This window comes from Mastacembelus armatus, chromosome 22 (assembly GCF_900324485.2).
Source record: "Mastacembelus armatus chromosome 22, fMasArm1.2, whole genome shotgun sequence".
Lineage (NCBI taxonomy): Eukaryota > Metazoa > Chordata > Actinopteri > Synbranchiformes > Mastacembelidae > Mastacembelus > Mastacembelus armatus.
Window position 1 is genome coordinate 14391861 of NC_046654.1, and position 14078 is coordinate 14405938.

Sequence of the window (14078 nt, forward strand, 5' to 3'; positions counted from 1 at the left end):
TAGTAGTTAATTATGAAGAAAATTATGATTGTATATGCAAAACACATTGTGACATTATGTTACGAATTAAAGTGCCCAGCAGTTGGTAAAGTAATTAAAACTGGACGCATCTCGACCTGCTACAGTAAAATGCTGCTCAAATGTCAATGCATCCATTCTAAGCCTGTGAAATAAAATAAATAATATTCTAACACTAATTTTGCTTTTAAGAAGTACATTTTGCTGATACTTATTCATTATTTTATTTTGATCTATTTTTTTATTTTATTTTATTGATAAACATTTAATCACAGATACACCCCCTCCCAGTCGTGGACCGGATGTAGTATTTGTTCCTTCCTCTAGGGGCGCACTCTCCATCCGGTTGCGGTTACCTCTCAGACTCAGCGAGGCTTCTCACGTCTTTCTCCACAGCGCCTGCATTTTCCCCATAATGGACGCGGGATTTTTCCGCGTAAGAACTTTAAACGTATTTAAGGCTCTTTAGTGGCTTTCTGCTGAGTTGTGTGGTGATAAGTTATTTGTTTAGAACATTTTATGCTCTAACTGTGTGTTTAGGTGGAGGGCCGCGCTGGCAGGGCTCCGTCTATCAACTGGTTAATATTACAACCTTAGATTTCGTGTCAAAACTGGTCTGTTCGCTGACTTTAGCTGCACTTCTTTACAACAGTTAATGTTTGTTACGCAATACATTGGTATGGTGTTAGCTTGCTTACACATCATGGGATTTTTACTTTCATTTATAGGTACATACGTTAGCAGGAATTAGACGAGCCAAACTAGCTAACCACTGCTAATATTTTAGCATTGGCTGAAGATGGCGCCCGGGTGGTGCTAGCGAGTCACGATCCCTGTTACGCTCACGTTAGTGAGTTTAAGTCGGGCTAAAGGCGCATTGACTCTACTAATGTGACTTTTGCTCCTCTTTTTATGCCAAAGCTGGTGCCCGTCACTATAGCTTCAGGACTGTGACTAATAATAAAATGTCGGGTTTTATTGAATGAAGATCAGGCTAACTGTTAGCGTGATTAACGTTAGCTTATTGATATCAGTGTCATGTCTGACTGGGTTTAACGATAACTAAATTTTAATGCGATATTGTGGTCACGGCAGCTACTGTTAACCGTGCACTCATACTTAAATGCCATTTATATTCTGTCTGACTACATATCTTCGCTAAAGTAGCGTAATGGGTAATAACATGAACTTCTGTGCAACTTGCCAGGCATGTTTCAAGCAAATACGTCTATATTTGACTGTCCCGTTTCATTTAATGATATAACTAAGATTCATTGTTGATTGTTGTATAGGGCACAAGTGCGGAGCAAGATAATCGTTTCAGCAACAAGCACAAGAAATTGTTGAAGCAGCTGAAATTTGCAGAATGCCTGGACAAAAAGGTAAAAGATCATCCATTGTTACAATATTTATGCCATGTTTAGTGCTCGTATATCATCTGCAGAGATGGGATGAAAGTGAAACACACTGCACCCAGCAAAACCCTGTAGCTTCAGCTGATTCACTCAGACTTTACTAAGTGGGTGCCATTGTTTGCTTGTTTCTACCTTAGGTGGACATGACCAAAGTGAACCTGGAAGTCATCAAACCTTGGATTACTCAGCGAGTAACCGAGATACTGGGGTTCGAGGACGATGTCGTCATAGAGTTCATATTTAACCAGCTTGAGGAAAAGGTAACGTCTTTGTTTTTTTTTTGTGTGTTTTTTTTCCTTAAAGTCATAAATTTGAGGGCAATGCTTAGGCAATAAGAAGGGATCTTATCAAATCATTGCACATCCTAGTCAAATTGAAATTGAATGCGTAAACAGCAATTGGTATAAATCTGATATATGACATAACCATGTTTGCTGTTATGTGACAAAGTGCCTTTATTCAGCAGTCTTCTAATGATGATGTGATTTATGATTCAAAAGGCCTGAACCAATATGGATGTTATACCTTGCATCAGAAGTATAGCACCAACACCTAATTAGCTCTCTCCTGAGCCCAAAGTCACTGAGCCCAACTCTCCCTTCATGGTGCAGTTTGTGGTTTGAGGTGAGTTATAATCAGGGATCACCTATATCATGTCAGTGAAAGACACACCTTAATAATGCCATAATCATACTCTCCATAGGTACTTGCAGTGCATCTTTTAATCACCTAGCTCCCTTTAGATGCAACTGGATTTATAGTCAGAAAACTTTTGCCACAGCATATTGTTAGGACTAATAGATATCCTTTACATATTTTAAAGTAGAGTATTTTTACACCAAGCTGAAAGTAATCTATTACTAATCACCTCTGATTTGAATGTTTCAAGAGGTATCAACTCTTGGATAATCTTCTGGAAGTTATTTATAACCACAATTATGTGAGGGTCTCATGAACACACCCCATGTGCATCTGTACATCACTGTAGCAAGCTTCAACCGCTGGAGGCCAACAAAAACAAGATTTTCAGCTGGATCAGTGACTCTGTATCAAGTCTTTAATCCACTGACTGTCCCAGTTGCATTTGGTCAGATATGCAACAGACTTTCAACTTTAAGGATCAGTAACTTCAGCTTGGTATTTTGTTAATTATAAAAAAAAAAAACTAGAATTTCATTCAAGTATCTGAACATTTCTGCCAGTAGAGTTGTATTTTATTTTGAAGACTAAACTGTAGATGTTATTCGTCCAATATGCTGCTTAGTTTAAATTCGTATTTAATTTGATATTATATTCAAAAAGGCGGTTTTAGTCATGCCACCCCAGTTGTCATCACACTTTGGACATCTGAATAATGGGTAATTTCCATTGCACAGACTTACTTTTAGAAATAGAAAAAGTGGTAATGAAGGGAAAAAAACGAAGTAACTTACACACAGTATCCTCCATTAGGTCATTACTAGGCTCCTATTTCCTTGTACACGTCAATGCAAGTTTTGGCACGTACGCATTTAAACTTTAATTCATTTTCCTGAGATGCTAAAGACTAAATATGTTTTTATTTAGTAATAATATAAGTGTCACCAGCAAAGCATCTAAAGATATTTTTAAAATTTTTGATTTACCTTTAGCTTGTCATGGCTTTTTGGGGTGGGGTGTTGAAGCTAAGTTTAACGGGTACTGCTGCATTATGGTAAGAACGGGCTATTGAATTGAGATTACGGTATCGCACAATTATTCTCATAATCAGTTGTTGAAATAAAACTCCTTTTTGTGTATCTGTGTACTCATTATTGCTTGTTCGTCTCTTGCAATTTAGATAAATGATATAACATTAAGCTCAAGGTGGTTGAGTCTCAAGCAGTAGGGAGCGGAAGCAAGCCAAGGGAGCTCCGTGCCCACTGATCCCACGGGACTCACTGAAGACACCGGAACTGTACTTGCAGTGTTGGGTTTTAATGCACTCTGTATTGTGGCTATTTGTTTATCTCCTGAAGTGTAGATTGGGGAGACTGGAAAACAGGGTGGGTAGTGACATAGAAATGTAAAGTAGTGGGGAAAACAGTGGGTAAATCAAATAATGAGAAGTAATTTTTTGTGATATATAGGGTTGTACATGTGGGAAAATAAAATCAGAAATGGGCATAACAGTATTGCATGCAGATTTCGTATCAGTAGGTATGTCTCCCCTCTGGTAACTCACATTCTCAGTTTGATGAGTTTGTGAGTGCGATTTAAATCAGTCACACTTTTGTTTTTGATAGGTTATTGAGTCCAGTATTGGACCCAGGGATGTTAAGTTATCTAGCCACTGTGTCTAAACTTTGAGTATGGTAAACTACGTAGTCACAGGAATAGTTAAGTAAGGAATAGAAGGTAGGAAGCCCCATTTGTGGGATCCTACTTCCCCCTGATATTGAGTGTACCATTATTTCAATGGCTGTATGGTCTTTCTGTCCCCCCTTCGTGTGTGTGTTGCAGCATCCGGATAGCAAGATGATGCAGATCAACCTAACAGGCTTCCTGAATGGGAAGAATGCCCGGGAATTCATGAAGGACCTGTGGCCCCTGCTGCTGAGTGCCCAGGACAACATTGCTGGCATTCCTTCAGCTTTTCTGGAACAGAAGAAAGAGGAAATTAAACAGAGACAGGTGAGCTTCTCCCTGAAGTAAACTTTAGTAAAAGGTAAAGTCCTAGATCTGTGAATGCTTATGTAGTGTAGCAGCCTATACCCAAGCAGGAAAAGCTAATGCTATAAATAAATCTGGCAAATCTTGGATAGAAAGTATCTAATTCTGGACAGACATTTGAGAAAAAAAGATGTAAAGTGGTGAGTTGTCCTAATAGAACTGTGGCTAGTGATGTTAAACATAGTGTGTGATGCCAAAAATTTCTATTATTATTTAAACACTGCTGGATTACTGCATTGTAAAGTGATTGTTTTCCCATTTTCCCTTTCTGGCAGATTGAGCAGGAAAAGCTTGCTTCACTGAAGAAAGTTGATGAGGATAAGAAGGAAAAGGACAAAGATGCCAGAGAGAGGGCTCAGTCAAAGAGCCCAAGGAGGTAATAAATGTGTATAAAATAAATAAATAAATGTAATAAAATTACTATCAAGTCCAGTGACTGGATATTGGATTTTTGTGTTTGGCACAGAACATGGAAACATAACTCTGTTTTCTTGTTCTCTGTGCAGGCGCAAGTCAAGGTCACCATCACCTCGACGAAGGTCACCAGTAAAACGGGATAGGAAACGTAGCCCCTCACGCTCCCCAAGACGCAAATCCAGTCCAGTTGGGGGCAGTTCCCCTCCCCCACCTCTGATGCAGCTGCCCCAAAAACCTTTAGAGCAGCACACGGACCCAGATACATCAGGAAGAACAATGCCAGAACCAGTCATCCAAGAGGCTTCTTCCACATGGTTAGCTGAATACCTGATGTATAATTTGCATTTGAGCTATACCTAATCCACAGTTACTGCTTTATTACTATCCATTTAGGTCCCCTTGCATAATTTTAAATTTGTGAGTACTCTTTGTAGCCAATTAAAACAGTGTGGTCCTTGCAAGACCATGTTTCTGATGTATTTTTAAACTTGTCTTCGGTGTTCCAGATCAGATTCACAAAACTCTTTGCTTCACAAACACCCCACAGTTGCCATGTAGGAATACCTTTCCTGCTTTGTTTGTAATAAATGGTCATTTCAAATTGTCCTATATAAGACAAAAGAATTTCACCACACAACTTCCAGTCTGTAGTCAGACATTGGCAAACAAATTCGACATGTTCTGTCAGTGAGATGTCATCAGAGCAGCAATGTACAACAAATGCTTCAGGCTAATGCCAAAATAAATTTCTAAAATCAGTCACACGTAACATAATAAATAATATTACATCCTAAAGTTGGTGATGTTACACTGTCGGTGGACATTCATACTGGACAGCATTCTGTCTGTTCATCCAGAATATCTGGACATGGTGTATCCAAGACCAAATGGTTTTGTTTTGGGTATGTAGTAGCCTGTTTGGGTCCATTTAAAACATCAATGTCTTTCTCTGGCCTATAGTGACACAGTTGTGGAGGTGGTAAAAGCAGACTCTGTGACTGAAGTTAAAGAACCCTCTCCAGAGAAAACTCATAAGAAAGAGGAAAGGCCCAGGTCCCGGGAAAAGGAGAAGGACAGCAGGAGGGAAAGACCCCACCACCGCTCACTCTCTCATTCCCGCTCTCGCAGACGACGCTCCCGTTCTAGGTAATTTGTGACATTTATGTATGACCTTATTATAGTGTCTTATTTGTTTTTTGCGTATATTTTAAGTTCTGGTTTTTCAGTTCATCCTCTCTACCTTATCAGATCTTACTCCCCTCGTCGAAGGCAGAGTCCCAGGAGAAGAATGTCTCCTCGTCGACGGAGTCCCCCCAGACGTGGTCCAACCAGCTCCAGACACAGACATAGGCGCTCCCCTGTGCGCAGGTCAGTACGATGCTAAAAAAAGTTGGTTATTTATGTTTGTGTTTATTACTACTACTTTTGTGCTTTTGTGTAGACCATGACCTGGCCATATGGAAAACCTTAGACTTTGTTTTCCATTTAAGAGTTTGTTGTCCCTTGGGGAGATTCTTCACAGCATCATCTCCATTCCACACTCAAAGTCACAATAACACTATCTAGTTTGCTAACTATGTTTGTGTCCTGCAGGAGGCGCTCTCGCTCTGCTTCATCCTCTGGCAGCAGCTCCTCAGGCTCTCGCTCACCTAAAAAAGCAATGAAAAGAATATCTAGCACACCACCCCGAAGACAGGTCCATCATCTTGACAACTCCATTAGCCCTGTGGGTAGGGACAGACGATCACAGTCTCCACGGACCAGAAGGAACCGGAGCTCTACTTCCCCACCCAGATCATCTGGTATCACCTTTTTATTTATTTAAGTTGCTCTCTATAGTTATGCTCTTTTTTTATTACTGACAAGCCTAGGACACTTAACTCCTTGGCTCCTCCTTTCTTTGAAATGAGCTTTCTGTATTTAAAATCCTATTTTGTGTAAATTCCAGTGTAAATATGTATGCAAATCACCTAATTATTCCTGTGCATTTCAAATGTGCACAGTTTGAGGCCTAAGCTAACTTATTTTTAAGAGCTGTGTTAAGAGTATGAAAATTATATTGTGTAGATCTGTAATTTTTGATGCTGTGTCTTTCAGGTTTGAAGCGCAAACAAGGGGGAAGGAGCGATTCTCCAGCAGATAATGTCAAACCCAGACCCTCTGAAGGGTCTGATTCAGGTGAGCATTAAAACTCTTTGGTGAACTTTTTTGTGTTTTGTCTTTCAATTTCTAGCACATTTTTACCTTTTTTCATGCATATTGTTAATGATTCATGCAAGCCCATGCATTTTTGGGCTTTCTTAAATTTTTTTCATGTATTATTCATTTTTAGCCTACTGTAAACACCATGGCCTGAAATAAGGACCCATTAAGGACCGTTTGTGGAAAAAAAAAGTCCACATTGAAAGCCATTTAAATTAGTATTTTAAACAAAAAACAAACCACAAAAAAAAAGTATAAAACATGCGTATTCTCATTTCTCCATTTCATTTGTGGCCTGTGGCTTTAAGTGTGTACTTGGGGATTTCCTTCCCGATTATGTCACTTTTACAATATATGGCAAATGGGGAAATACCTTCTTTTCCCGATAGAGGACACTTCCATTATATCCTCCTTCCACACAAGCTCAGAGGCATTACAAGTGTGTGTGTGTGTGTGTGCGCGCGCGCACGTGTGCGTGTGTGAGAGTACATGAGTACATGTGTGGGAATGTATGCATGCGAGTCTGTGTGTGTGCACGTCTACAGCGTGCACATTGCATTACCGTATGACGGAATGCTTAAAAACGCAGCCAGTTTTCAAGTGGCATCTCTGCCAATATCCTCCGTTTCACGTGTAACTTTTATGCAAATGTTAAAACATATTTTATCATAAAATATGTAAAACACACATCTACGCAAGGGCCCATGCACAGCTTTGGAATAAACTAATTGCATGACCTTTCCCAGCACATGAAAGTTAGTCGCTACAAGAACCAAAACAGAACCTGACTTTGTTTACACAGCTGCAGCTGCAGCTGGGTGCACAGAAGTACAGAAGAGGAGAGCTGCTCATTTCTTACCTGGCACAATGGAGAGGGACTCCAGCACTGAGGATTCGCTCATCATGGAGCACAGTTCTGAGCCCACAGAGCATGACTCTGTAACATCGGATTCTGATACAGACATAGGTGATGAGGATGGGGAGTACCTCCCGGGGGCTGGCTCATCCTCCACCAGTTCCACTGAATCATCTGAAGGTGATGAAGGGGAGATGCTACCGGACCTTTCATGGACTTCCAAAAACAGAAAGATCCACTGGGAACCCACAAATTCCAAGAGACTCCAGTTTAAGCCTCCAGGCACAGGACTAACCCCTGGACCCACCTGCTATGCGGTGGCTAGAGTTGGTGAGCTGATTGACAGTTTTGATTTATTCCTCACAACAAAGATCACAAAACTTGTCACTGAATATACCAACCTCTATGGGAGAAGGATGGTCCCCAAGTGGAAGGACCTCGATGCCACTACCGTGCGGGCTTACTTTGGACTGCTTCTGTTGGCCGGCGTCTATCGGTCCCGTGGCGAAGCAACCCGCAGCCTGTGGGATAACCAGGCAGGCCGGCATATCTTTCGGGCGACCATGTCAGTCAAAACTTTTGAGACGATCAGCAGAACTCTGCGTTTTGATGACCCGCTGTCCAGACCGTGGCGCCGGAGAGCGGATAAACTGGCTGCCATCCGGGAAATATGGGATCTGTGGACTGCCCAGCTTCCTCTGATGTTCAATCCAGATGTGGAAATTTGTGTGGATGAGCAACTCGTGCCATACCGAGGACGCTGTGAATTCCGGCAATACATGCCCAAGAAGCCGGCCAAGTATGGTTTGAAAATGTGGGTCACCTGTGACGTACAAACAGCATATGCATGGAAGGTTTCTCTTTATACAGGCCGATTAGCTGGTGCGCCGGCAGAACAAAACCAAGGACGAAGGGTTGTGTTGGATATGACGGAGGGGTTGAAAGGGGTGAATGTGACGTGTGATAATTTTTTTTCCTCCTTCGGGCTGGCAGAGGAGCTGCTTCGAAGGAAGAACACCATGGTTGGCACAATGCGCAAAAACCTATCAGAGCTTCCCCCTCAGCTTCTGAGGGTTTATGGGAGAGAGGCCCTCTCTTCCATCTTTGCGTTCACTCCAACTCACACCCTGGTTTCCTACGTTCCAAAGCAACGCAAAAACGTTATTCTGCTCAGCACCAAACACTCGGTGGCGGAGATTAGCAGCGGTGAGAAAAGGAAGCCCCAGATCATACTCGATTATAATCGCTGCAAAGGAGGAGTGGATACCATGGATGAGGTATGTTTACAAAATTCATATATATATATATATATATATATATATATATATATAGCCTACACATATATTTATGTTCTTGTCTGTTTACTATTCAGCATTTCTTGTATATAAAAGCATTTTTCATCTTTTTCTGTTCCTTTTTTGTTTTGCAGATGATTGCTACATACAGCTGCAGAAGGAGGACCAGACGGTGGCCCTTGGCCCTTTTTTTTAACTTACTGGACATTAGTGCCCTGAACTCTTACATTGTGTGGATGGCCATCAATCCAGAATGGCATCAGGGAAAGTCCCATAAAAGGAGGCTGTTCCTGGAGGAGCTGGGGAAAAAACTGATCACCCCACACATGGCTCGCAGACCCCGCCCACAGATACCAGAGGCTGCCAGCCTTGTCTTACAAGCTCAGGCTGGATTCAATAACCCCACCACACACGCCAACCCCACTAGTGCTGCCACCACCACCACCCCCAGCCGCATACCCACTGCCCGTGTGAGGAAGCAGTGTGCAGTCTGCCCTACACGGAGAATTGTGTGCTGCACCTGCACACAATGTGGAAAACATGTTTGCAAGGAGCATTACTACACCATTTGCACCTCCTGCCTCCCCTGAACTGTTCTGTATCCCGTTTTTATGTTGTTATTCGGGTTATGTTCATTTATAGATCTTGTTCTTGCTCTTTTATGTTTTTATAATAAAGTAGAAATGTTACATGGGCAGTAAGTGAGGTTCTTTGTTAGAGAACAAAAATAACGACTATTTGGTATCTATGATTAGTTTAGATGCAGTTTAAAAGAAAAGAAATTCAATAAAAGTAGGTAGTAAGTAGATACATCTGTAGATGCACTGGGACACATCATCAGTAATGTTTCCTGGGGTCATCTGGTGTTTAGTTTAGTTAGTAGTACCGGATGAGATCTTTTATCTAGCATGTCATTCAAGGGTGGACTCAACCAGCATATGGGGGATTGATCTGCATGAATTAGATCCAGTGACAAGATCCTAGGCATTTTATCCTTGCCTGATGAATTTTTAAGCCTCTCTCGTTCTTGCAGGCCTTGCCGCATGTACATCTGCTTGTTGATAGTCCATTTTTTTGAGATTGTTGCCATTAGGTCCGTTCTGATGGGGTGTTCACTCTCCCCCCTCTTGGGCACCCTATGGGGTATATTCTTGTGGGTAGATCTGTAGCTCGTCTGGGTTCTTCCATTGGAAAATGCAGGTTGGGATACTACTGCCGTCTCTCCGCGCTGTCCACAGACTCGCCAGTTGTCTCTGATCTGTCCAGTTACCCAGACTGTTACTGGGAGTCAATGGCAATGCTAGATTAGATGGTACATCTGTAAATGCACGGGGGCACATCATCAGTGATGTTTCCTGAGTTCGGTGGATGTTTCGGGTCTTGAGCGTCAGACACCTTCATTCATGCGACCCAGCCAGGGTTGATAAGGCCCCAACTTGTGTCCCGCTGCATTGCCCCACATGTCAGACCTTTAGATCCATCTTAAAGCTGTCTTAGCGGCCTCTGGCAGATTTGATGGCTCTTGTCTTCGTGGCTCCTGTGATGCCAAGCCTCCTCAATTCGGTCCTCCAGTAAGAGGACCTGTTTGAAAAATATAAATTTAGAATGTACTGCTCAATTTTGATGAGCACATTTTTGTGCGAAGGGACTTTAACGTGAGCATTTTATAAAATATGACATTGCAAATAAAATACATATAAATAAATGTTGCTGCTAAACTTTCGCATATACCAGGCTGCAATAATCCATAAAAAACCCAGTTTGCATCGAGTATATTGAAAATAAATCTAGAAAGTTGACTCTGGCCAAAGACATTACCATGCTCCTATTAGCTTCTGTTAGCCCACTCTAATTCTTTTTGGTAATAATGTATCAATCCCAGTTATGATCACTAGAAACCGAAGAAAGAAAATGAAATATATTTTTATGCTAACGCAAGGGAATGAAATAGAAATATTTGGTCTAGGGTATCTATGTTGTTGTATCTGTAATTTTTCTTTCGCAGTCTATTTCACTGGTTTTACTAATACTGATGAGAAACTCAATGCTTTACATTTCAGAGGAGGATAAAAATGAGAAAGGGGCAACAGCAGATTCGGTGCAGCAGCGACGTCAGTATCGCAGGCAGAATCAACAATCGTCTTCAGGTTAAAAACGTTTTTATCCCTGTTCTTCCCTCTACCATACCCACTTTCTTTAACCAAGTCTCTGTCCATGTCATTTTGCACTCTTTGTTTTATGGACTTTTGAAACTGTGGCACACAACTTGGTTGCTGTTTTTTTTTTTTAACTCATCACATACAAGAAAGACTACAGTAAAATAGTTTTTGATGTCCTCTGCCTGTGATTTCAGATACAGGATCTTCATCCTCAGAAGATGAGGGGCCCAAGAGGCCAACAGCAGGGCCAAGCGCTAGAAATGGTGACGTGAGGAGGAGACGTAGCCGTACACCTTCCCCTCGCAGGCGACACAGGGATGCCTCTCCTAGGTAAGACAATAAGTATATTTGCATATTATTTTCTGAATGTTTAGTTTATAGATTCAAAGATGCTCATGTTCCCTTTGTTTTGTATTTCTCGTTTTTCCTCATTAGAAAAAGGCGTTCTCCATCTCCTGGACGCAGACGTCGCACTCCTTCTCCCCCACGACGTCGCAGATCTCCTTCTCCACCACGACGCAGGTATAGGCATATTAATTTTACCTAGTTAGTTTTCAAATTTATAATGGCAATTGTGGATGTTTTTAACTGCTAAATTTGGCTTTTCCCAGGTCTCCTTCACCACCTCCACGTCGTAGATCTCCATCCCCCCGACGGTATTCTCCCCCTATCCAACGTCGCTACAGCCCCTCACCTTTGCCTCCACAGAAAAGGAAGATGTCTAGCTCTCCAGCAAAACGCTCTTCTCCAGGGGTGAAGCGGCGCCCCTCTAGGTCCCCTAAACGCCGTAGTTCCCCTGCTCCCAGGAGACGCACGCCTCCCTCCTCCTCCTCACCACCCAGACACAGGAGGAGCCCCATGTTGCCTTCTGTCCGTCCAAGCAGGGATGTACGGTCCCCTGTTCGAGCCGTAAGTCGCCTTTCCCCATCCCCTGCAAACCGTAGTCGTGCTGTGAGGTCTTCCAGCAGCCCCCAGGGGCGTTTTAAAACATCAAGCACATCTCCATCTAACCAACGGAGACAGCACTCCCCTTCACACAGCAGCAAACCAATCCGCAGAGTGTCCCGCACCCCAGAGCCACGCAGCAACCTGAGGTAAACAAAGCATCTGACAGAATGATATAGTTTTAATCTGTTCTGTACACTAAAACCTGTTTGGTGTATGATCCATCATTAATTGTCATCTTGTCTTCTTAACAGGCCCTCTCCTAGCCCTCAGCCTATGAGGAGAGCATCTTCCAGATCAAGATCTGTTTCCCCTCAGCCTGCACTTCAGAAACGTCCAGCCCCTCCATCTGTCTCTCCCTCACCATCTCGCTCTGCCAGTGGGTCCCCACCCCCTGCTAAACAGACCAGGAGTGCTTCTGGCAGTCAGTCTCCAAACAAGGTTTGATATTTTAGCTTATCAACCTAAGGTTGGCTTGAATAGCCTTTAGACTTATAACAACTTGAAAATGCAGCATCTTCACATTTTAGACATTTTAATGAGATTGAATACATATTAAACCACACAAAAGAAAACTGTGTGTTAACTCTGCAAATTCTCTGGTTACTGCAATGAGATCAAGGGTTGTCTTGAAAGTAGTAGGAACCTTATTGTGGCATAAACATTACTGTTCTCCATAGCACAATAATGTTTGAAATATCGTTCTATTGATGATTTTTGTGGTTTTATGTAATAGTCCTGATAAGTCTATGTTATTGCAGAACTCTGATGTTGAAGGCAGTGGAAAGAAAAAGAAAAAGAAGAAGGAGAAGAAACATAAGAAAGAGAAGAAACATAAGAAGCACAAGAAGCATAAGAAGGAGAAGACTAGTGTCCCCGTGAGTGGAGATGGACAGGAGACCCAAGGTGTGGAGGAGGATGTAGATTCGAGAAAGGTAAAGTGTGTTTCTATGATTTTAGGAAACAAGGGCTTCTGTAAATATGAAAAAAAAAAAGTTAGAGCAGCTATTATTTCATTTGCCACATAGGTTTCCTGTGTTTGTATGCATATGGTTATGTATGTCTTGCTTTTCATTAAGGAATCAGACAGTGAAGTCGAGGACAGCTTGGATGACCTGGAGAAGCACCTTAGAGAGAAGGCCTTGCGCTCCATGAGGAAGGCCCAGATGTCTCCATCACAGATGTCCTGAAAACAAAGGGCTTTTCTCAGTTTTGAATTTTCACTGTTTGTCTTCAACCTGATTCAGCTTTAGAATGTACAAATAGTTAATTCTAGAGCCTTGTTTTCTTTTTACTGGTTTGGTACATTCTGAAGAGTGTGTTTCATTAAGAGCTTGATTTGTCAGTGTATTACCTAAACTGTAAAGAAGCTTGTGTTGTCTATAATTTTAAATTGTTGCACAGGGAAACTGTTTCACGTTGGTCAGATTTAGATATTTTTCACAGCCTACGGTAGATTCTGTTGAGAAATGATTGCATGTGCAGTGATAATCGCCAATGTGCATGAACCACTGACCTTATGGAATATAGAGAGAAACCAACTTAGAGTAACATGTTGTTACAGTGGAACACAGCTGGGTGCAGTGTAAGAGGCTGTAACAGAAAGTTTTGTCCCTATTGTAACTTCCTAGAGGTATTTGGCATTGTTTAATCTGCTGAAATTATTTTATTCAAAGACTAAAACAGTCTGGCGTCATAAGGATATTATATAATTTTTCAAATGGATTGATGTTCAGTTATGTTACCATTCTTGCACCAAGCTAATCTCTGTGGGGCTGCAATTTGATTTGTATTAGTAACTCTGGCTCCTATCATCTTGTCATCCTTTCAGAATTAAAACCTTTTTTAGGATCTGTGTATTTTTCTTTATAAAAAGCACTGGAAAGTTTGATTATTTTCTGTCAAACAGATTATAGTTTCATACCAATGTAGAAAAAGACAAACAGGCAGATTTGCTATTTTTAAGGTGGTGGGATTTTTCCCATAGCTGGGTGTGATATCTTCAAATGCAGCCTGCTTATTCAAGAAAGCAAATTAGCAAGTGATTAGAGAATTGTCTTTGCTAATTCAATAAATACAG

General features: G+C 41.6%; 1 protein-coding gene across 5 annotated transcripts; it reads left to right on the plus strand.

The window, feature by feature from the left end:
- Nucleotides 1-352: 352 nt before the first annotated feature.
- Nucleotides 353-13849, plus strand: srrm1 (serine/arginine repetitive matrix 1). 5 transcript variants are annotated; one of them, XM_026291856.1, is made up of 17 exons: nt 353-454; nt 1311-1400; nt 1571-1693; nt 3915-4085; nt 4400-4500; nt 4631-4855; nt 5502-5687; nt 5790-5909; nt 6135-6343; nt 6639-6719; nt 10955-11041; nt 11248-11383; nt 11489-11575; nt 11665-12147; nt 12253-12439; nt 12760-12933; nt 13078-13849. In XM_026291856.1, exons 1-17 carry the CDS (start codon nt 434-436, stop codon nt 13186-13188), a joined length of 2592 nt encoding a protein of 863 aa, XP_026147641.1. In that variant the 5' UTR covers nt 353-433; the 3' UTR covers nt 13189-13849. The 5 variants fall into 5 exon arrangements, with proteins under 5 accessions (XP_026147641.1, XP_026147548.1, XP_026189506.1 ...); XM_026291763.1 differs by lacking the exons at nt 11489-11575; nt 11665-12147; nt 12253-12439; nt 12760-12933; nt 13078-13849 and adding an exon at nt 7546-8876; XM_026333721.1 differs by lacking the exons at nt 10955-11041; nt 11248-11383; nt 11489-11575; ... (2 more) ...; nt 12760-12933; nt 13078-13849 and adding exons at nt 7546-8876; nt 9029-9583.
- Nucleotides 13850-14078: the final 229 nt, after the last annotated feature.